The sequence below is a fragment of the Numida meleagris genome, chromosome 3 (genome assembly GCF_002078875.1).
Source record: "Numida meleagris isolate 19003 breed g44 Domestic line chromosome 3, NumMel1.0, whole genome shotgun sequence".
Taxonomy (NCBI): Eukaryota; Metazoa; Chordata; class Aves; order Galliformes; family Numididae; genus Numida; species Numida meleagris.
The window spans coordinates 110,496,144-110,519,006 of record NC_034411.1 but is presented as its reverse complement, the minus strand read 5'-3'; the positions used below and the strand labels follow the sequence as shown (position 1 = coordinate 110,519,006).

Here is a 22,863-nt window from a genome sequence, read left to right as displayed (position 1 = left end):
TTTTTAATAACTCATAAAGTTGGGAAGTTTTCAGCTCGGATTCTGGAAGCAGAGCTCGGGGCACACTGAACTAATTTAAAAATGTAAAAGTCGAAAGATACGACCCATAAGTGACAAATTAAAGAGGGAACGTAAATGACTTTCAGAACGCGCTGCCTTCCACCACGGACCGCTTACACAGTGCGGCTACTCCGGGGTCAACATTTTCTGGCAGCAAAAGACAATAAAAAACGCATAAACTCGACTCGCATGGTAAAGCTACTGTATCTGACACAGCACTAAAGCGGAGGCCCAGAGAGGTTACTGAACCCTGGCTCCCAGCTGCATCAATCCCTGTTTTAATCACCCTCCTGACAACGCTTCTCTTTCAGCCCTCAGCTGCTTGGCTCCTAAGGATGGGAACACCGGGAGAGTGAAAGAAATGGGAAAAAAGCTTAAACAGAGTTGTAGCGGGGAGGAAAATAAAACCGCCTGTGAAGGTGCTTTTCGCCCAGCGCTGCAATCTATCTGTCTCCAGTAAAAGGCTGCTTTAACTTCAGAATAACCACCCAAAGCCACAGCAGACCACTCACTCCCCGAGCCCTGTTCCAGTGACTGACTGTTTGAGAAGCAGCATGCTCCCTGCAGCACTGCATCTTGCGGCAGCTGCGTTTTCCTGGAGCATTCCTCACCGGCCTTGCTCTCTCTTTGACCAAGCTGGAGCTTGCTGAAAGCATGAGATACCACGAAGGGCACGGTCCCTCCACTTCCTGCAGCCCATGGAGCCAGAAACAGCTCAGTGAGCTATACCAGCCCTGTAGGACAGGTAGGACCCCTCCTTTTTCTCTGCACAGACTCTTGTACAAATGCACACCTGGCCATCACTGTAACTCCTGCATCACCTACTGTCTGCAAGTAACAGAGGGCATTTTTTGAACAGGAAGGAAGGACTTCTGTACAGAAGCAGATTTCAAGCATTAATGGCAATGCAGGATGTTTCTCAGCAGCCTGTCCAATTTACTGAGCCGAGAACTTGTTAAGACAACTCATATCACTGGTTTTACATGGACCCCGCATCTGCAGCAGCACTGAGTCATGAAGATTCAAAGGAGGAGAAGGCAAGAAAGAGCCAGCCTTGTTTCACCCACTTACATCACCGTATATACAATACCAAAAGTCCGTGCCTCTGGATGTGCCTATTACCTAGGTATGCTTTGCTTATTTTCACAGAAGGGCTGGTAATTTGCCCTGGGTTTTGCACAGCTCCACACCCTCCCCAGGAGACTCTCAGGTGCCTTTCTTCGCATACACTGCCTAGAGCTGGTCCTCAGCAACAACACTGGCTCTCGATTTGGCCCAGTATGGGGCGTGGAGGGGTGGCTGCCCCTCACTGAGCTAAAGCAGGCTTGTTCCCCAGTGCACAACCAATTCAGGGCACAGTTCGGCGTCTTTCAACGTTAATTTCCTACGGTTGTTCTTAAAGACGACTTTGTTTGTTTTCTCCCCTAAAAAATTCCTTTCCAGAAGCAAATACAAGCTGACAGCCCTGCCCGCGCCGTCCGTCCCCGCACCGCAGAGGAGTGCAGCAGCCCCAGCAAGGCCGGGCCCGCACGCCGGGCGCGTTGCGAGAGTCACGGTCTGCTGCATAAATCCCTCCCAGCTCGCACTCTGGGTGTGTTACAGCCTGTAACGTCTGCACACATCGTGCCAATTGAAATGAAGTGTACGCGCACCAAATGATCTCTCTGAAGAGGCGCAGGGCGGGGAAGGAGAGCCCTGCCAAACACGGGTGCCTCGAGGCCTTCTAACCCCGACTGCCTGCAGGCCGCGGTGGCCCTTGCTGCAACTCCGCTCAGGGTGCTGCCTCCTCCAGCACGTCCTCAGCGCTGAGGCCGGAGCCACATCACGCTCTGGCTCTTGCTGGAGATGGAACTTTGCTCAGCACCCTTCAGTTCCCTAAGCAGGGCGATGCCGGAGCTGTGGCAGACCATCAGGAGAGGCTGCCCACTGCCCGGGTCATTTCCCCACAGAACTCCCCTTGAAGCTAATGGGTTGCTTCTCAGTGCAATTTAATAACGCTAGATTAAATATGTTAGAGGTGGTGCTGGTAGGACTGCTATTGCAGTTGCCCAACGCTGCAAGTTTTCAGTTGCTTGCTAAGTTTGACTGTTTGGATTCCATTTTTTCTTGCATGAGGGAGAAGCGTATTCCTTCAATTTTTCCCCAAATGGCTCAGACATTCCTGGAAATGAGCCTAGGGAAAACACAGCACCTCGAAAAACATTTTTGACAATCATATCTTGAAGGAGATTTTTTAATGCTGTATTTTGGCTCCGCAGGTTGGCTCTTTTGTCAGAAATGGCCTTGTGTAATTTCCAGGCCAATCCAGCCAGCTTTGGTAAAATTCTATAACTTTGAAAAATAAAATCTCATAGAAAGAAGTTCCTTAGGTTTTATCATAGAATCATAGAATCATCAAGGTTGGAAAAGACCTCCAAGATCATCCAGTCCAACCGTCCACCTACCACCACTATTTCTCACTAAACCACGTCCCTCAGTACCACCTCTGCATGTTTCATGAACACCTCCAGGGACAGTGACCCACCACCTCTCTGGGCAGCCCGTTCCAGCCTGACCACTCTTTCAGTGAAGAAATTTTTCCTAATACCCAACCTGGACCTCCCCTGGCGCAACTGGAGGCCATTGAGGCCATTCCCATTTATCAGCTAAACACTTTCTGTGCAGCTTGGCAAAGGGAGCTGGTTGCTGGCCCACAGATCTTCTGCTCCTGCCACACAACTTTTTGTCATAACAACAGTTTGGTTGTTCAGAATAAAGTGTTCACAGATCATATTCACCCCATGCTCATACTTCTGGGAAGGAGACCTTCAGGTCCGTACTTCTGACGCACTAACCGTTCACCACCAACTCAAACCAAGAGCTGCACTTTGAACATCTAAACAACTATCTATTGTTAAGAGCTCTGAGAAGTAAGATCCCATGTGTCTCAAATGGGGCGCCTAGGATTAACAAACACTTTTCAACTGAATTCTCTTTGTCATGGGACTACATGAAGAAAAGAAAGTCTAGGATAACAGTAAGAGGGCATATTCTATTCTGCAGAACACTGCTGTCTGATGGATAAATCAGCACATATACTCTTACAATGAAGCACTGTTCTGTCATGCACACTTAAAAGCACAGTTAAAAGAGGTGACTTAAAGTTGCAATGATAACTGTAATGCTGACAATTCCAAATTCTGAGCGCTCTGACATGTAGTTTTTGTCTGTAGCATATGCATAAAGAAAGCTCTCTAGAAGCTTGAGAAATCTGCCCTTTTATCAGTAAGATTTACTTCTTTTACATCAGCACGATATTATTTATCTGATGTTTGAGTATCCTCGTGTTACCTACCTTAAAATCTACTCTTTATTCCCTTTTACATCAACTCACTACAGAAAAAGTAGCTCTCGTTTTAATTTTTAATGAGGCATGGCATGTGTGTATCTAGCGAGGTGTTTACGTTGTGCCTCATTCAAAAGTAAATATGCTTCTCAGAAAGCTTCCTTCACCCTTGAGCTGTGCCTAAGGAACAGTCACTTATCAGGAGTTTGGGAAGACTGAATCCTCACTACTCTCATATCCATCTATAATGAAGATTCTCTACAAGGCAGATGCTATCAGATTTCTCTTTTGGTGCCATCTGCGTCTTTCTGGAATAGCAAAGATCAAGAAGAGTGAAATTAAACACACAGGTCGGTAAGCATGCGTACAAGCAAAGCGCAGATCCTACAGAAATACAGAATCTGAGCACCCTTCCTGAGCTGTAATTCTGCAGTCCTAATTCTCAGGGATGCTCATCACTGTGGCTCTTATCACGGGCAATGAATACTACTGCATGAGACCCCTTCACATCAGCAGTAAGTGTACCCCAGGCTCATTCTTCCAAAGCAAAAGATAAAGCTTAATTAAACCGTCTGTCTCCGTCACGAAGCTGAGGAGGCTGCCGTGTAAAAGCCAGACTGCTGCTGAGCTGCAGGAGGGCCACAGCCTCTGGGAAAGGAGCAGTAACAAGCACACCAGCAAGAGGAAAAGCAACACTTCACACCGGGGTGTACATCTCTGTGGACTGCCTGGGAGTTTCAACCAAGGAGGCATGGAAAACATGAAAGACTGCACACTAGTTATTTATGTTTGACACGGAGGGGCTCACCTATATCCTAAGTTTTGATAAACTTCAAAGTGCCAGCCCTTCAGTGCGACTATTGAAAGAACAGGCTTTAAAGTCCCCTTCCAAGTTGTTTATAGAACAATAACGTTCACCTCTAGAGATCTGCAGAACAGGGTACGCAGGGTGGGATAAATCAGCCTATAAACATGCCTGTTTTACTCTTCTGACCGTAATGGGCCAGAGATGATGAGCTACAACATCATATCTAGCTTTTAGACAACTGCTCTTGAGGAGAACCAATCCACCCCGCATCTCTTTGCAAATTTTATTCATATTTCTTTACAAAAATATCTTCCATTTGGACTGTTTAGTTGACGAATTAAAACATGGAATAAATTACATTAACAGCTCTGTCACTGAGCCTTCTGCATTCAGCACTTCTTTCTACAATCGTTGTAATTTTATTATAGTGCTGGTTTTACAAACAATTGTTCAAAGATACCAAAAAAAAGACTGAAAGTTATGAGTGGCCCATAGCTCTGATCATCAAAGCCAAATAATGTCCAGTGTGAAAATAACAAAAAAAACCAACACACAAGTTCAACAAATCTAAAGTTTTTGATAATAAGAGACCCCAGGAATGAGAAATTATGTTTTTCATAATTTAATTGGTGTTCTAGAAGCCCGGAACCAACCTGGTTGCATTTCTTATGTCTATGGTGCTTCACTAGACGAGTTGAATTAATTGCAGTATATTGTTGTCTAAGAATATGAATCAGAGTCAGGGTCCTGTACAAATGCAGAATACATGCCCAGAGAAGCTGTGGAGGCCCCACCCTGGAAGTGCTTAAGGCTGGGATGGACGGGGCTTTGGGCAAACTCATCTAGTGGGCAGCATCTGTGCCCGTGGCAGGAGCGGTAGAACTAGACGGTCTTTGAGGTCCCTTCCACCTCAAACCACTCTATAGGCAGTCTGTACAGAGTGCCCTCTGTATTCCTAACCAATGTTTTGTTTGACCCAGGCTGCCCAGAGAGGCTGTGGATGCCCCGTCCCTGGAGGTGTTCAAGACCAGGTTGGATGGGGCCCTGGGCAGCCTGGTCTAGTCCCAGATCTGGAGGTTGGTGGCCCTGTCCGTGGCAGAGGGGTTGGAACCTGGTGATCCTTGGGGCTCCTTCCAACCCAACCCACTATGATTCTATGACCTGAATTTTCAAAAGACACCGAGTAATTGTGAATACCATCCACTTTCTATGGGCAAACTCCGGATTTCTGACCCCTTTTACCACTACTATTTAACACTGGGCTTCTCTTGGAAATTTAATGTAGGATTTAACATATGTAAACAAACAAACCTGGCACAACAACAGTACCTGCAAATACTCCTTCCCAGGAAGACTCTGCAACAAAATCTCGAACATAACTATCTGCCTCACTTCCCACGTATGAATTGATACTCTGGAATATAACGAGATACAGAACCGTTTCTAGCAAATTAAATCACAAGAGCAACTGCTGGTCTCATCCATTTCTTCCACAGTGCACTTCTGTGGTGTTCGTGCAGGTGATGATTTTCTTGTGGAACTCTAAGAACATGAAACAAAACATCACCAACTGCCTCTGACTGCACAGGACATTTAAGACCATGCCTACTACTTTGGGAATCCAGGAATAGGCAATTATACGAAGATTTAAGGAAGCAGACAACTAATTGGCATTACTCACATGGATTACAGACAGGCACAAAGCAGATTCTTTACCTGTAAGTGTACTGATTAATAGCTATTTGGCATCCAGAATTGAAATTAGCAGGGCTACTACAGAAGCAAGGTATTACAGAGTGGGAGTAAAGTTCACAAAGCCTGGAAGAGAGTTTGAAGAGTGATGAAGGCAAAAAGCATTTATGCTGGCAATAATCAGGTAAAAGGGTTTTGCCTTTGCACACTGTGGGAAAGATTACATCTCAGTAGCAAAGGAGAATAGGCAGCGTGTAAGTCTGGATAAGGAAAGAACTATTAATATATTCTGATGTGAACGAGGAAGATTGGAACATTATATTTTCCCATGTTAGGAAAATCTTTAAATATGTTCCCCAATATTCTTTGGAGATAACACCTATGCAGCTGCAGTATTGTAGTTAGGGTGAGAATCTTATTGAATACTATGCCTGGAGCTAAACAACATGAGTTTTAATCTATACACACAAGACAAGCTGAATAGGACCTCAGTAGTATTTGTCTGCCTAAATCCTGCAGAAGAGATAAAAGATGTAGATAGCATCATTTTTGAAGACGTGTCTGTATTGCACTCATTATGGCAGCTGTACAGATACTTCAAAGTCAGCTTTAAACAAATCCTTACATTATCAGAAATGCAGCACGGACAGTTCACTGTTCATGAAAAGACAAAGCATCCACCCAGGAAGCTGGGCAAATGGTTCAGCCATGCGGAGCTCCGTATCTACGGCTGCGCAGCTGTCGCTGGGCTACCTGCCTTAAAGCTTGCCCAGGTTATCCGAATTTAACAGCAGTGCTTTGGTACACCCTATGACTACAATATCTCACCAATTCATCTGACTTCCACCCATCTCAAAAACAGGGTGCCTAGTCTAGGCTAGTCATCGAGCCTCCATTTATAATCAATGGAGAGGGACGGACAACCCTCAAGGGCAATTAATTCCACTTTAAGATAGGTATTAAGATAGGTGGGATGAGTCACTCCCTGCAAGTGCCTGTGTCTTCTCACTGAGTACAGGGGAAACCGACTCTACATGCCTAGTTTTTGGAGGGCTGAAAGCCATCCTCAGTCAACAGTGACCAGTACCTTCTCAGGGCAGTGACGGCACCGTGGTGCGGTCTACTGTACATAAGACACGTAGTAATGGATCTGAGCAGACACATGCATCAAGGAACCCAGTCGCCTCCGTAAGAATAAGGGTTCTGGCACCCCAAACATACTGCAGTGTGAGTCATTACTGAGTTTCTTCCCCTGAAGTTTCAATTGAATACGATGTTCTTCCTCATTTTCTCTCCTGCACTGCTTGTCTGATTACATCACCATCTGCCTTTCACTTCTGGGATGACCACATCCCAGTGGAGAATGGAGTTTATAAGGAGAATGAAAATAAATTTCACACAAAAGGTATAAAGAAATTTCAATTGCTAGTAAGGAATTTCTGTACTCTACTTATTCTGATGCAGCACCTCCCAAACAGATTTGCTCTGCTCCCTGCCTCCTCACCCACTTTCAAAAGGGATGGGATGGATATAAGAGATTCTACGTTGAAGTGTGGGAGAAAAAACGCAACAAGCTAAAAGCATTTCAAAAGTGAAGGTGTACACGTGTTTAGAGTATGGAACAAAGTAGTCTAGGAAAAGCTGCTTCAGTGCCTCTTTATACCATCTTCCTCCACAGTATCTGTATGAAGTAGTGTCACAGGCTTTCAAAAATTGCTTTCACTTTTCCTTTCATCATAGTTGCGCCATATGGAGATAGAGTGCACTCACTCACGCTGCTGGCTTCATCTGCTTTGTTAGAACTCCTTTTCCCAACTATACTTTAATGGAGGCTGCAAGCAAGCCTCCCTTGTAATAGGAGTGTGCAGCACAATGGAGCCGTGATTTTATTTGTGGCTTGGACAGACCTTTTGAGTACAAACAGCAATAGCTGCAATATATCAAAATCCACCATAACGGTTATTCTACTTGCCAAATGTCCTAGGACTAGGCTGTTTTGAAGCAGCGTTCTGTCTGCAAAAGAATGGAAATGATCTGTTTTCAGTTGACAAATACAAACCACTACTATTGGTGAGCACATCACAGGGAATGGTTTTACGCTCAGACTTGCCCACTTGTTTTACATAATCCTCTAACAGCCTCTTCCCTCTCATTCTAGTAGGGAATCCATGGTCAGCTGCCATCAAAGCCACGTCCTCTTACGGTGAGAGTGAGAGTCAGCCGGTGTCCCACGGATCACTCTGCTTTCAGAACTGCTCTTTGTAAATCCTAGCACTGACTCAACTAACTGGGTGTTGCTTCCATCCTACCTGATGCGCTGCACCAGCACATGAAAGGCATGGTCCCTGGAAAGATACAACCCCGACTGCCTTCATCCTTTCCTCAGACAGTGATTGTTCATGGCCCAGCCCTCCTGTGGCCACGGTGGACAAACGAGGAGTGGCTGCTCCTTGCTCCCCACGCTGCTCCAGAGGCACGCAGCACGGTGCTGCAAGGAGCCCTGCTCTGTGGGTTCCACGCCTATCCCAGACGTGAATGTGAACCACTGGCACGGGTACTACCTGCCACGTTCCACGAGGAGCCCTTAACACACCCCCACAACAGCTTCGGAGCCCTTCTCCAGACCGGAATTAATAAGATTTTCCTCAAACTCCACATTAGCAAAAACGAACCAACAGCGAACAATACCGAGTCTTGGATTTACGCTGCAAAAAGGACGCACGTCTGGAATCAGAGAGGAAGGCCCTTAGCAGGGAGCCGAGGCCAGGCCCACACTCCTCTGCCAAGCATCCCACGAGCTCCCCGTGGCACCTCTCTGCTCCAGCACCACGCAGATATTCAGGGCAGAGAACCCAACCCCTGCAGCACCGCCACCTCAAACACTCCATCGGCCGTTACCACCAGATTTGGCCTCATTTCTTACAAAGGGCCATTGTAACGCAAACATTAAACTTTGCAGAGTCATTTAGAACAATTTACAAACCACCCCAACGCCCACTGCGCCTTGCTTCACTCCCAGCTATGCTGCTGGAGATCCGGACCGGCCCAGCTGATTTCACTACAGATTTGTCGCTGGGAGAAACACCGGCGAAGCCACGGATCTTCTAACCTCAGCTTAGATGAAAACTCGGGACTTTCTCATAGCATCTCGGAGCGTTTGGCACTGAGTTAAATTAAAACCTCCTTGCTGTGCCCAAGCTCGTACAGATGAAAGCTTCCGCGTTCAGTTCCTGCGACATCATGGCTTGCAAACGCTGCTTTGCTGCAGCTGTGGTGTGAAGCACACGTGCGGAGCACAACCTGCTTGTAAAATTTCCTCCCCTTCTCCGAACGACACCTCTCTGCACTGCACAAATTCACCGCAGTGAACAAAACATCAAGGTATTCTTGGGAAGGAAGGGGGCTGGCGTCGTGGTTTTTGAAGGTAAGCCAGAGAGTATTCTAAGCTGGGGGGGACACAGCGCGTTTTAAGTGCTGTGATAATTCCGCGTAAAGAGATGTTAAGGATCTAGCTCCTTGCTGCAGCATGCCATGTGTCCCTGAATAAAAGCACTGCCATGCAGGCTGTTAGGGAAGGAATGCGTAAACAGACAATGTATCCTTGCATCAGTTCCACCAAATGTTGCACAACACGAATGCCTCTCGATGTGTCATTTCCTGCTTGGCCACCGGCCCAGCTCCCGACAGTCAGTCAACAAAAAAAAATAATAATAATACAAAAAAAAAAAAGAAAGAAAAAAAAAAAGAGAGAAGAAGGAAAGAAAGAAAACGAAAAGAAAGGAAGAAAAAGAAAAGAAAAAAAAAGAAAGACAAAAAATACTGAAAGATTTAAAGCTGCTGTGCTCACAAGCACATTCCATCAGCCTCAGCCTCATCCCTCCACCCTCTGCCTTTGAAAGAAGAGAGGGAGAACTTCCCAAACGCTGTTATGGTTTTAAGTCTAGGAATCTCAAACATCTCCATGGCTTATCTGTGCTCCGTAGCCAGTCGGCCACACGGTTAACACAACGGCTCACCAGAAGCCCCTGCTTGCTTTTGCTGCCTTTCGTAGCATGCACAGACAACGAGGCAATGTTTGCTCATACCTTTCGCCGTGGGTGCACCTTACCAGCTACGGCAGCAGGGAACTATTTGGGAGCTGAATGAAATGTGGCAGTTTTCCCCTAGCGAAACCGGCAGCCCCAAGCTCAGAGAGACTTTTCCATAGGTGCTCATAGGCAAAACTGTTGCCAGTGCTTTTGGAGACTATCTTTAATTGGAGATGAAGTCTTTGGAAGCCGGGCAAAATAGAAAAACACAGACACTTCTCCTCCCTCTCCCCTCCTGACTCCCCCACCAAAAAGCAGCCAGGGAGGAGGACTCATCTCCTGCTCTGCAGGGGCTGCTGTGGAAGGACAAATCATTAGCTCTGCATTTGTAAGGGGGCAAAGCACTCGAGGGCGGTTAGGTAAAAGGCTGTTGTGTTTTTTTGTACTTTTAATTCCTTCAGGGTTGTCTCTCGCTATCGGTTGGTTAGTTATGACCTTGTGACGTGATTCTCAGCAAAACTTCTTTCAGCCCACCCAGCTGGAAGGCAGCTCTGCGGATGGCAGAGGCTTTATATTGCAGGTGGGGAGAGAAAAGATGTCAGCAGGATTTCCCAGTGACTCCCAAAGACCTTGTACACGGGTTTCTTGACTCCATCTCTCACAATGCAATGCGCTGTCCCAACCGAGCACAAGGGCTGTGCAACAAAGTAGATCCTGGATGGTAAAGCAGGTAGACTGAAAAAAACCAATCTTTTCCCAGGAATAATCAAGATTTTTTGTCATATAGAAACGGGCAGGTTTTCCTAACGGAGCAACCTGACTCTCCCATCTCCACTGAAATATTTAAAAACAACAGCAGAGAGGTAAGGCTTCTACAAGCAAATGTTTAGTCCAACTACACGGCACTCACATTTAAGAACCTGACTTCCCAGAGCATCCAAAATCCCAACTGGAGTCACTGCGTGCCATGACTGCTCAGCACGCTTAATGTCAGCCTCTGGACGGCTGTGATATCTGTCATGGGATCGCTGCTGCTCCTACTGCTGCTGGAAAACACGCAGCATTTGTGTGCTGGAGCCAACTTGCCAACAGAAGGTCAAAGTGCCTTGCCTATAAACAAGCCTTACAAATTCACGATCTTAAGCATGATGTCATGTTTTAAAATGATAAGCTGGCAACCAAGTAAATGACATTTTGTAGAGACGTGCATAATTTTATGTTTACGCTACTTAGAATGAAGGTTCTAATAAGTCATTGGTTGTGTTCCTTTAAAGGGAAGTTTTATAACTGAGATGAATCACAACTGCAAGAGATCAAAGTCAGAAAACATCAATGATGCCATGGGGTACTTTTTAATCTCGTAATGAATGATGATCATGTGCTCTTATGAAGTTGGTCCAACTGCCAACGCCAGATGTGTATATTAAGAGAAAAGTTGTTTGTGATGTGACAGCTCTGGTTGAGCTGCCAGAGAGAAGAAAACGAGGAGAACATGCCTGAGATGTCTGAGTGAAATACAGATCCTGGCAGAGAGGGGCACTATTTGCCGATCTATAATTTGTTAAGAAAAACACCTTTGCTATCAGATCCACTCGTTGACTCGAATTCCTCACTGCCCCCAACCACCTCACTTTCCTCATGCAACATAAATGCCAGATACGCTTCTTGAGTGATTACCACCCAACAGTAATAAATCTGCACGAGCTCGGGAGCTCCCAGAAGGAGCAGAACTTCAGTGAAACTCCCACGGTACTTCTGCAGCTACGGCTTCCCCTGAAAATTCACACTGAATAACTCGTCATTTAGAGACATCGCTGCCTTTAAAGCATCCAGCTGCAATGACAGAACCTGCAGAACCAAGCTGACCCCAGAGCACAGCTTCACTATGGAGCTGAAATACTAACATCCAGGGCTTCTTAAAAGGGGCTTTCTTAATAAATAAATAAAGACAGAAAGAAGGATGCAATAACTCCATCTAGGCTATGAGAACCTATTTTCTAAGTTAGTGAGCATCCCTTGCTACAGCTGAAATCCATGGGAGTAGCCAACAGGGATCGCGTGCAGAGGTTGGCTAACCAACTCAGGCAGAACCCGGAGATCTCACACAGCTATATGAACACAGTCTCACTCCTAATTCAGAAATGGCCTGCACAGCTTACACCCCATCAGAGGACCAGTCAAAGGTTCCCTCTCTGTGCCACACCGAGCAGCCAGCACCGTTTGCTGCAGTGTTTTCAGTCTGCTCCACTCTATCACTGAATTCGTCACCCGCGCTCTGAGATTTCCTCTCCTGCAGATGCCTCAGTACCCGGGAGCAGCCTCCAAATGGGAATGGCCAAATGATATTCCCTGCTTTTTACACTCTGAGCGCAGTTTGCCCGCCGTCTCCAAGCAAGCAACAGTTTGAACCTTAAAAAGAGTACTGCTCCAGCTAGAGAGGGACGGCAGGATGAAAATCCCCTTGCTGTGACAGACAGAAACCTCAGATGTGAGAGGGCAGCAGCCTGAGTATCTACAGAATTGTATTTCTCCATAGCTAGCTGCTTCTCCTTATCTGCTCTTCTAGGAGAGGTACTACAGCTGGGCAGCTCTTACAGAAGGCATTTTGGTTTCCCTCTCTCAGTAGTGCAGGAGATGGCACCGCAGCATGGATTAGCATGAGGAATACTGCACTGCCTGCATCCTTCTGCTTCTGTCTTGGGGGAATGTTCAGCAAAACTCCCTGAAAACTCCTCGCAGGGCTCGCTGCTACGTGTAGATCAAAGGCAAAACAGTTATTTGAGATGCCTCCACAATAGGGATTTTTTTTAATGTGGCTATTCATCAAATAATTCTTAATCTCCGAATGCAATTTCAATCCAGCGATACCTGGTTAATCCAATCAATTTAGAAAGACTCCTTCGAGTCATTAAGAGAAAACCCCGGAGCTGCCTCATCAGCGCTACCCAGATGATGTCAGACTGGTTACCATCGAAATACGTGAGACAGAGAGGCAGGCAGAGAGCTCAGCATGGATTAACCAGGCTTGCCTGTATCTAAAAGTATCGTCCACCCACAGCATTGCTGGAGCGTGGTGGAACACAACTGTCGTAAAGAGGCAGCCAGTAACCACTGCTCAGAGATGCTTGGTGAGTTAGGAAGGTGTGCAGCTCTGAGTCCTCAACACGCTGAGGGCAATCTGCTCGGCTGCGCTGACATTAAGCATGCTTTCTGCACACGGGTAAGAAACAAAGGCCGTGCTGTAGAGGCACGGTGTTTGTAGCTTTTTTTTTGGCCCCTGGGGGTCTGTGATGAGCCCATAGCTGCAAATCAATTTCAGGTATGATGAGATTAACCAGGTGCATTAATTATCTGATGGCAAAAGAATTTAAGGGCAAACAAAAAGGCACTATATGATATATTTTCCCTCTGCGCTAGGGCTGATCCTGTAAGATCAATCTCCTATCGTGCCGTAAATGTCTTCAGCTGGAAGCTTGCAGGAGTTCAGGGAACCGGCTCGTTACAGGATTGCATCTATTACGCCTAAATCAGATTATACATAAATACCGTGGGCTTTGTTCTCATTTACACTGGCAGATAATGTATCAAGACCTTGATGTGAATGAGGATCGGGTTCGGGATTGCCCAAATTCAGCCAAGCACTTCGGCGTGTGTTTAATGCGAGCGTGTGTGTGGTCCAATAGGCTCCAAATTAAGCATGCGCTTACATATTTCGCTGAGCAAGGCCCAGCTTTTGACAAAGATGTGTATTTCATTTATGGACCTCCGTTAAACAAAATTAAAGCAGGCGTAAGTGCAAAAATAAGAGCGTGATACTCACTTCTTGGCTCCCTCGGCCCATCCACCGTAACCTTTATAGCTCTGTGGTATGTAGCGACTTGGGGGGGATTTGTCAGGACAGTTATTGTCAAAGTAAAGCTCTTCCCTACAAAGGGGAAAAAAAAAAAAAAAAAAAAAAAAACAACAACGAGGAATGAGTGATTACAACATGAAAACAGTCACATGCATGTTCAGCGAAGAATCGGAGACGTTTAAAATTATTCCCTGTCGTTACCACAATCGCGAAAATTAAAAACATAACTGACCATAGGAGTTTTTCCTCCCCCCATTTTACTCTACGTCGAGAATACGTCCATGTGTTGACAATCTAAATGTTCCCTATTTAATAATGGGTCATCATGCAATGACAGAACAAAAGTGATTCACGGCCGAGGACAAGCCAAAATTCTTTTCTGCATTGAAAGTGGTGTAAATCCAAAGCGAGGCGGGTGATTTAAGAATTTACTCCAGTTTTGCAGCTGCGGGACAGAGAGCAGAACGCGGCCACATGTGATTTACTTCGCGCAGCTTTATCGTGTCGTTTGTTTGCCTTGACTACAAGAAGATGAGGAAAGGCTGCGTTTTCCTCCCGGGAGCCATCTGAAGATGGAACCAGCGTCTCCTGCCCTCCGCGCGCCAGGGCTGACGTGATGATATCATTATGAGCGGAGCGTCCTTGCCTCCCTGCGTATGAATGCACGTCTAGCTGCTAAGCACTAAGGCAGCCCTCGGCTTTCCAGCGGCGGTGAGAAACCGCAGCGTGCACGCGGCTCTTCCGCCGTCAGCCTGCGCCTGTAGTTTTCAAAGCTGGAGTTCACACAGGCATTGCACAAGAGCATCTGGAGCCCGAAGGAAACGTTCAACACGAGCACGGGGGCTGAGCCGGGGGGGAGCCCGGGCTCGCGTTCTCACCAGCCGCCGGCCCCGGTTCGGGGCGCGCACTGACAGTTGTAATCTGTTAGATATGCAACCGTTAGTCACGTCAGATCATCAAAACTGAAAAACTGCTTCGAGACAGGAAAAGGTGGGCGTGCAGCAGTGACTCAATAAAACAGTCAGCAGCCCTCGGCCTGCTCGCTCCTTTCGGCTGCTCCTCCGCCAGGCTCTCAAGTCCTTCCTTCTCCCTCCCTGTCTCTCCGTGCATTTCTGCTGCCGGTGCTTTTCCCCTTGCTGAACTCTGAAGACTCGCATCTTAAGCGATGTGTAGCAGCACAAACTCACTGCAGTTTTTTTTCAAGCCTAATATAGAACAGCTTATATAAAAGGCATAATGTGGAACAGAGCTTTGGCTGTCAAAACTAGTAATTGGCCTTTCTCTCCGGCTCAAGCTGTAGATCTGCCCCAAACCCGACTGAGACACGCATCATTTATTATCCGCAGTACAACTTCAAACTGTCTCAGCTCTTTTGCTCGTGAACCGAAATGTGACATGGATTTTTTTAAGGAAATATAACTGTCACTTGGAGTAAAGTGCTTTTCCAGGCGTAGCTGCGCTCCAGCTGCACCCATCTCTCTGTAGGAGGAGGCCAAGCTGGTGGCAAAGGTGTAAAGGTCCCAGGAGGCTGAGTTTGGCCTCGGATGCAGTGGGGAGGCAGGGCTGAAGGCAGCTCCCCCTGCCTCAGTGGGAAATGGATCTGTTCACTGATCTTTTCAGAATGACCAGCATAGGAGAGCAAGATGTACCAAGGTTGCCCAGTCTTCGTCGAGTCCTGCTCATCCTAGCCGTACTGCAGTCTTTGTGCCCGTGTATGGCATGCGTGTAGGCAGAGCCCAGACACACAGCAATGTCCCTGCCGAGCACACAGTGCCTCCATGCTGCCTGTTTAGGTCTGGAGTGCTGTGAGCCCTTTATCTCTATCCAAGCAGGAAGTCAGCCTACTGCCTGCACATCCACCCATTCGCCAGGGATGGATCTCAGGCCTCCGTCAGCATCAGCCTATCACGGAAAATAGTTCTGACTCTGAAAAACGTAACATCATTCTGATCACAGTTACCCATGTAAAAGGAGTAGAATACAACTGGCAACCACCAAAGATGCTAAGGGGATTTTCTGAATGCCTTGGAACCGAGCCTTTGGCCTTACACTGCTATCAATCTGCTTATGTATGTGCCAAATCAGCCAACTAATGGCTAAAAATTAGGCCAATGAAACACACCACTTTAAAAGACCCTGTAAAATCATTCCACAGAGAAGCACGGCGAGGTTTTGTACGCTAAATGCATCTCAGTGTATTACAGTGGCAAGAAAAAAATGCACTCCTTAATACAAAGTGCGGGGTTTCCACCCGGCCTGTGAGCACTCCTAAGAGATCTCCTCTCAGCCAGCCCACGTTGAACAGGTAAGCACCTCATCTGAAAGGGAAACAGGTATTGTTCCCTGGCCGGTATTCTAACAAACCGAAACATTAATGAATTAACACTGACGAAGCCCCGCCGCACTCGGTAAAACAATGCATGGCTTTACAGCGGGGTGATGCACAGCCCCGCTGGCACGCTCAAGTCCCAGAGCTTTCAAGAAATGATTTACATGGTACAGGATTGAGAACAAAATACGTTTTTGAGGTCACGCGTCTCAGCGACGCTTGTGCCTTCCCCAGATAGATGGGACCGACTTCACAGAGATCCTCCCTCCGCCATGAAATCCTTTAATGCACTTTTTATCGCCTACCTTTATGCCCTCAGCCGTTCCAAACTACCCACTTTCAGAAGCCGAAGCCTAATTGCAGCGCTCTTTTACCAAATCCCCTCGCCAAGTAAGCATCTGGCACTCATGCCTCCTCGTGTCCAAACTGTGCACGCTTTGTTATTCACACATGTGAGCCCCGCCGACAAAAAGAGGCCGAGATGGACGTATGTCGAAGCGTGAGGCCAACAGCAGACATCGGTTTGGAAGGGGACCCGGCAGCTCGTGCGTGCTGCGTGTTTTTTCAGCGCGGTGCCGATGTGATTCAAGCATCGGCAGACAGCAAAATGAAGGCCGCAATCCTCTGCTTACCGAGGACAGGAATTCTCTCTTTGCGCTGCGGCTCAGGCTTGTAAAAGTGAGCTACTGCCTCTAAACCACAGACAAACAACTGCGTTCATATAAAGAGCCCCGCTTTACTTATTCTTATGAATCCAGAAAGGTTTTGAAGAGAAATTATGCACAGAAAAACGTGAAGTCGGGGCTCCTGTCCGGCGAGCAGCGCTAACGTGGATAACAACCCAGTTTCTCCACTGAGCCATGGGAAGCAAGGAAAAAACGTGGGAGAGAAGGCGAAGCGCGAAGCTGATGATTCAGCCCTCACAATCAAACTGAGAGATACAGAGATCAAAGAGCAAGCTGTTCAGAAAGATGTAAATCTGAACTCAGGAACAGGTGTGGATTAGTTTCTTGCCACCGAGAAATGATTTCTTTCTTACTTTATTTTTCCTGTTCTACTTCAAGGCTCGCATCGACCGATATCTGCCGGTGTAAGTAGCTTTCTCACTTCTGTTTGCAACTACTGCTCTCTTTCCTGCTATTTTAAGGGGGGTTATAAAAATCTATCAGTAATGATAACTCTTTCTCCTTCCCTCTCTCTCTCCCCCTCTCTGTTCTAAGTCTGGAAGACAAGTCTGGACCAATTTCTCCATCCCGCCTCTGGCAGCAGAATGCAGCATTTCAGATCCTCCACCGAGTCCCGGCTGCTTCAAAGGAAAAGCCCTACTTTCTTCCGTTAAGATCATAAGAAATATAGGGGGAGGGGGTCAGCTCTGTTTGGACATAATTACACTTCATCAAAAGAAGCTTTCTTCATCTTCCATGCGTGAAAAGTCTGCAAGCAGTTAAGTCTGTCTTTTTTCTTCCCTTTTTTCCCCCCCCCCCCCCTTTTTTTTTTTTTTTAAATATAAAAATTGCTATTTGGGAAACTAGCCAAAACTCAGAAAGCCAATATAGTAAAACAGCGCACACCCTTTGTTTTGCTTTGAAGTCTCTTAAATAAATATGTTGGGGGTTTGAAAAGTACGCTATCGCTTTTCCATAGATTCTACCCAGACCGATCAGAGAAAAATTCGATCCCAAATCTACTGGATAAAAAATATGTTAAATTACTGGAGCCCAAATGCAGAGGCTTTGCGTTTGTATGTGTCCACATCTATACCTACCCAGGACTTGGGCCTCTGGTTCATTTCCTATGTTTTAATAAAAAAGCATCTATCATACGTCTCCCATGAAACTCGCAGGTCTCAGGGAGTACCTCACATCTCGGTTCTGCGTCAGCACTGCTGAAGCAGAGATGCAGTGCTGAACTCTTACTGTAAGGCAGCATTAGCGAGGGAGCCAGGGAACCTTCAAACCTCATCCATCAGCAGAATAACAAAGCAGACTGGATTTTTCAAAGGAAGCAAGACAAATGGACGAGGAAGGCAGCACCGCATCCCAAAGGGCAGCCAGGTCCATATTTACACCGCGCTGCTTCTGCAGTAGTTGTTCTGTTTTCAAGTTGCCCGTTATTATCAATAATTTTCAAGATGTGAAATGATAAAGGGAACCGTTGGCCAAGTCAGTAATATAAAAAATAGCCACTGCAAGCCACACTGATGGAATCACTTTCACAAAACAGCGGTAATTGTAAAAGCATGCCGGCTGACTGAAGCTATCTAGGCCTCTGTCATGCGTTTGGTTAGGGTTTTTTTTTTTTTGTGAGAAACAGCCCTAAGATGTGCAGCTGCTTTTAAAGAGTGCGACTGTAAATTAGCTTTATTACTAGTTCTCCACACGCAGTGCTCAGCCTTTACTTCTTGCTGTCCCTCCACGCAGGGCCAGTTAAAAAAACATGACTGATTACTGTAAGAACGTAAAGCATAAACATTTAGGCTGAATCGATGGCTGATTGATACAGCAGATCCCTCTGAGCGTGCCTGCACTGAGCACTGAAGTGCCAGCTTCCCTCAAGCGGCCCTTTCAATCACTACCTCAAATTTTAAGGCAGCTACAAGAATCTGTAATTATTTCCAAGCGCTCAGCGATGACTCCCCAGGTTACAGGATGCTCCTGAAGAGCTGGAAGACGATGGCAGCACTCTAAATCTCCCCAAAACTGGGAAGTCGCCCGGCCTGACATTTCAAGTAAAGGTTAAATTTCGTTCCACCCGAAGCTTAACCACCAATTCATAAAAGTCAGGCAGGTTACTAAAAAGAACAGCGAGGTTTCTGTCTGCGGGTCATACGCAGTTAGATCGCCAAGGGCAGGGGAGGCACTAGAAGGCTTTCTACCAAGAGCTGTGAGCTTTTAAAGGCCATAACCTAAAACACATGTGATATGCAACACTCCTTTAATTCCAGCTCTTCTGCGACAACTCCGGCAGAAGCTACTGCTGAAGGGAATCCTCCATCTCTTGTTACTGCGGCCCGAGATGCGTTGTCTGACCCTGAGCAAAGCATCACAACTACCCTCCTTTCCTTCCGCCTTTGCTGCGTGATTCAAATGGGGAAGCGAGGCATTCTGCGAATCATTTTTTCAAAACCGGTGTTTCAAACGCGAACAAAGCTTTGCGAGAGAGAAAACACCTCGCCGGGCCGGCAGACGCTGAAGTTTGCAAATCAAACAGGCACCCGGGAAGGGCAGACAGCGATTGGTGGACGCACAAATCTGCCCTTCCTTGTGGAACCAGGCTGATGCCCAGGCCTTCCCCTCGCCCCGCCGTGCCCGCGCACGAGGCAGTAACCCACCTCTTCCGCTCCTGCCCACAAATCGCAGGTCATTGAATCTGGCCACCTGGTTCTTCATCACGGCAGAAGCGTTTCGCAGCTCCGCGGAGTAGTTCTCGTCGTTCCCAGCCATCACGGTGACCACGGTCCCGTCGGGCACTTCTCCTAAGGCCACCACCTGTGGGAAGGGGACAAGATAAGCGCAGCCCGTGACGCAGCGCTCTGCATTTCCTCGTGGCGCCGAGCCCCCGCTCCAATTCCAAAGCAGGGGAACAGCATGAATTCAAGTGTTTCTCTGCACGTGTCAGCTCTCACTTTTGGGCCTCAGTGGCTGTGCGGTGCTCTGACACCGAGAAAACAGCCACAACATGCTAACTGAGGCACACCGGGGGTGCCCGTGCTGTTACTCCACCGTGACTTTTTAAAGCAAAAATAACATTAAGCAGGAAGACTAAGTGACCAGGAAGAAAACACACACATCTCTTCACACGGGGGTAAGAAAGGGCCACAGAAGCACCAGGAAAATGATTTTCTGTTGCCCAGTGAACTAATGGCAATGCCAGCAGCACCTCAGTGACAAAAGAAGAGCTGCAGCACGGCACTAGCTGAGCACTAACTTGCAGCCACGCTCTTTGGAGATAGCAGGTCTGTCCTGCAGCACCCATGGGCAGCCGTGGCTTTTCCTATTATCCATTTACCTGCCTCCTGACACAGGCATTGCATTCTGTCGCAAGCCCTGCTTGAAACGTCTTTCCCATAAATGACCGTGCTTGAAACTAATAATTGAAGGTTGCACTGTAATAATCATTAAGCAAAGAGGAGTTCTGAACATATATGGAGAACATTACACGGCCCAGCGCACCGTGAAGCGTTTCTCTGCGACAATAAAAATCAATGACAGAGGCATACGAAATCTGAAAGCATTCATAATGGACCGTATTGCTGCAAAACAGCTCATCTCATTTAAGAGAAAGTATAAAGCAAAGCTGAACGGCCGTATAGAATGGGTTACGCCGACGCCTTGCTGCTTTCCCACAGAACACCGGGTGACACCGCCCCAAACTGAAACGTGAGTTCTGCCACCGACGACAGCGAGGTCTGCATGGGAGGGCTGCAGCTCGAAGGGACTCGGCAAGAGCAGGAGATGCTCAGGGTGCTGGGGGTGAGGAGCTCCCAGCCCGCCTGGCTGTGCCAGCAGCCGGCTCCGCGGGCTGCAAGGGGAGCTGTCAGATCACAGCTCATCAGCTGCTGAGCTCGCACCCCTGGTGAATGGATGCTGGCTCCAAGCCTAACGCAGGGAGCTGCCTGCAACGTGCTCCCATCTCAGCTTGTGACCAGAGCATGCTCTCTCTGGGCAGCCCCGGCATGCATGTTAACACCCCGGCTGCTCGCAACCTATGCTTTTTACACAGCGAGAAACAACCAACCAACCAAACAAGAATCTCTTAAACTCCAGAAATGCAAAAAAAGCCAAGGGCACACGAGTCTGGAAGAAGGAGAGCAACCGCTGCAGCCCCTCTGCAGCCCCGCTGCCCTCCTGCTGCCCAGCAGCACAGCACCCCTCACCCAGGCACCGGGCAGGACCGTCATCTTCCCAAAAAGCCCCTGCACACGCACAGCCCTGTTACTTCCGACAGGTTTCCCTCCTGGCTTTTCTACCTCTGGGTGCCAGCTGCCTCTGCACACGCTGCCAGGGCATCCCTGTGTGTCCTGCCTGCAAGAAGCGCATCCCCAGCGCGGTGCGGTGCAGCTGATGCAATGTCTGTGCTCGGCTCGCTGCGAGAGGCAAGCTGAGATCAGGGCTGAAAAGACAAAGCTTCGGCTGATAAAAGAGACTCCAATCATAGCAAAAGCTCCCCCCTACGCTGCTGGGTGAAATCTTGGTCATACTTTCAGATCTTCTTGCCCAGAAGTACCAGCGGGTTACTGCAATAGCACTGCCCAGAACAAAGCTCTGCAGAACGAGTTTGAAACCCGGAGAAACACAGATCACTCACGTGGAGAATTTTGAAGTGTCACTTTCTGCATGGAAACACACAAACTTTGATTTGGAGATTTTCTGCCTCGCATCCGTCAAAAATTACTTAAATATTTGTAGAAAAGGGATTGCAAGCGCACCGCAAAGTGAGTAAGAGCAAAGCGAAAGCTTAAAGATTAAGACAGGCACAGTGCAGGTTTGTTACCAGTTCTTCAGACACAAAGATCTCCGCCATTTCAGAGCATTTATTTTTCACAAGAAGCTACCTACACACTCGGACAATTAAAAACACATTTTCCTATCTTTAACTAAAGCCCCCAGAGGTGTGAGAGCTCAGCAGAGGCCACAGAATAAAACCAAAGCAACTCTTACAGGCTGAAGACAGCTCTGCATCTCTTTTCACAACGCAGTTCCCATCTGGTTAGGAGACCTGGTTTCAGTCTGGTGGGATTGGAAAAGGCAACACTATGTCCCCTATGCTGCAAGTGACAGAAATACTGCACAGGAGCATGCACCGTGAGCTTCTGCAGAGCAAAAAGCTTCTTCTGAATGAAGCTGGACTACCTGCTGCACAGCTCCTCGCACACACTGCTATCTATTGCTCCAAGAACTCTTCTTGCAAAGCAGTGAATTCAAAGAGCCTCTGAATCTCAGCTCTCCCGGACTTGAGAATGCCTTTTCCCGAGATATTGCCAAAAGAGCATCTGATACTATTAAAAATATTTGAATGTTCTGCAACTTAAAACAGAATAACTGATCTGCACGACTTTTTTATTATTATTATTATTATTTGCTTAAAAATATACATCTGGGCTGACAGTTTATACAGCAGGTTGCAGCTTGAAGCTATTTAAAACAGCTGAGTTATAAACTCTGAAAACTGGGGTTTGGAGTGGAAACGCTGACAGCCCCTGAACTACTGCGGTGCTACTGGGAGAGGCCTGACACCTCATGGCAGCTCTTCTCCTGCCTTCCTTCTGCCCACTGCAGTGCTCTGCTGCTATCAGCACTGGGCGGGACCACAGCCAGCGGCCACTGCAACACCCAGCAGGGCACCCTGCATCCTTACAGCCACCCCAACACATAGCAGGGCACTGAGCATCCTCACAGCCACCCCAACACATAGCAGGGCACTCTGCATCCTTACAGCCACCCCAACACCCAGCAGGGCACTGAGCATCCTTACAGCCACATCAACACCCAGCAGGGCACTCTGCATCCTTACAGCCACCTCAACACCCAGCAGGGCACTGTACATGCTCATAGCCACCCCAACACCCAGCAGGGCACTGAGCATCCTTGCAGCCAGCCCAACACATAGCAGGGCACTGAGCATCCTTACAGCCACCCCAACACACAGCAGGACACTGAGCATCCTTGCAGCCACCCCTACACATAGCAGGGCACTCCGGGTCCCCATAGCCATCCCAACACACAGCAGGGCACTCTGCATCCTTACAGCCACCTCAACACATAGCAG

The 22,863-nt window shown here is 47.6% G+C and overlaps 1 protein-coding gene across 1 annotated transcript in view; it reads right to left on the bottom strand.

Annotated features, from left to right (window-relative positions):
* RUNX2 (runt related transcription factor 2) overlaps nt 1-19,688 on the bottom strand; it is a gene marked incomplete at its 5' end in the record, with an annotated part of 143,718 nt that extends 124,030 nt beyond the window's left edge. The window contains 2 exons of the mRNA XM_021392029.1: nt 13,734-13,838; nt 19,427-19,688. Of these exons, the coding sequence (XP_021247704.1) occupies nt 13,734-13,838; nt 19,427-19,688 (367 nt within the window). The remainder of the gene's footprint in view (nt 1-13,733; nt 13,839-19,426) is intronic.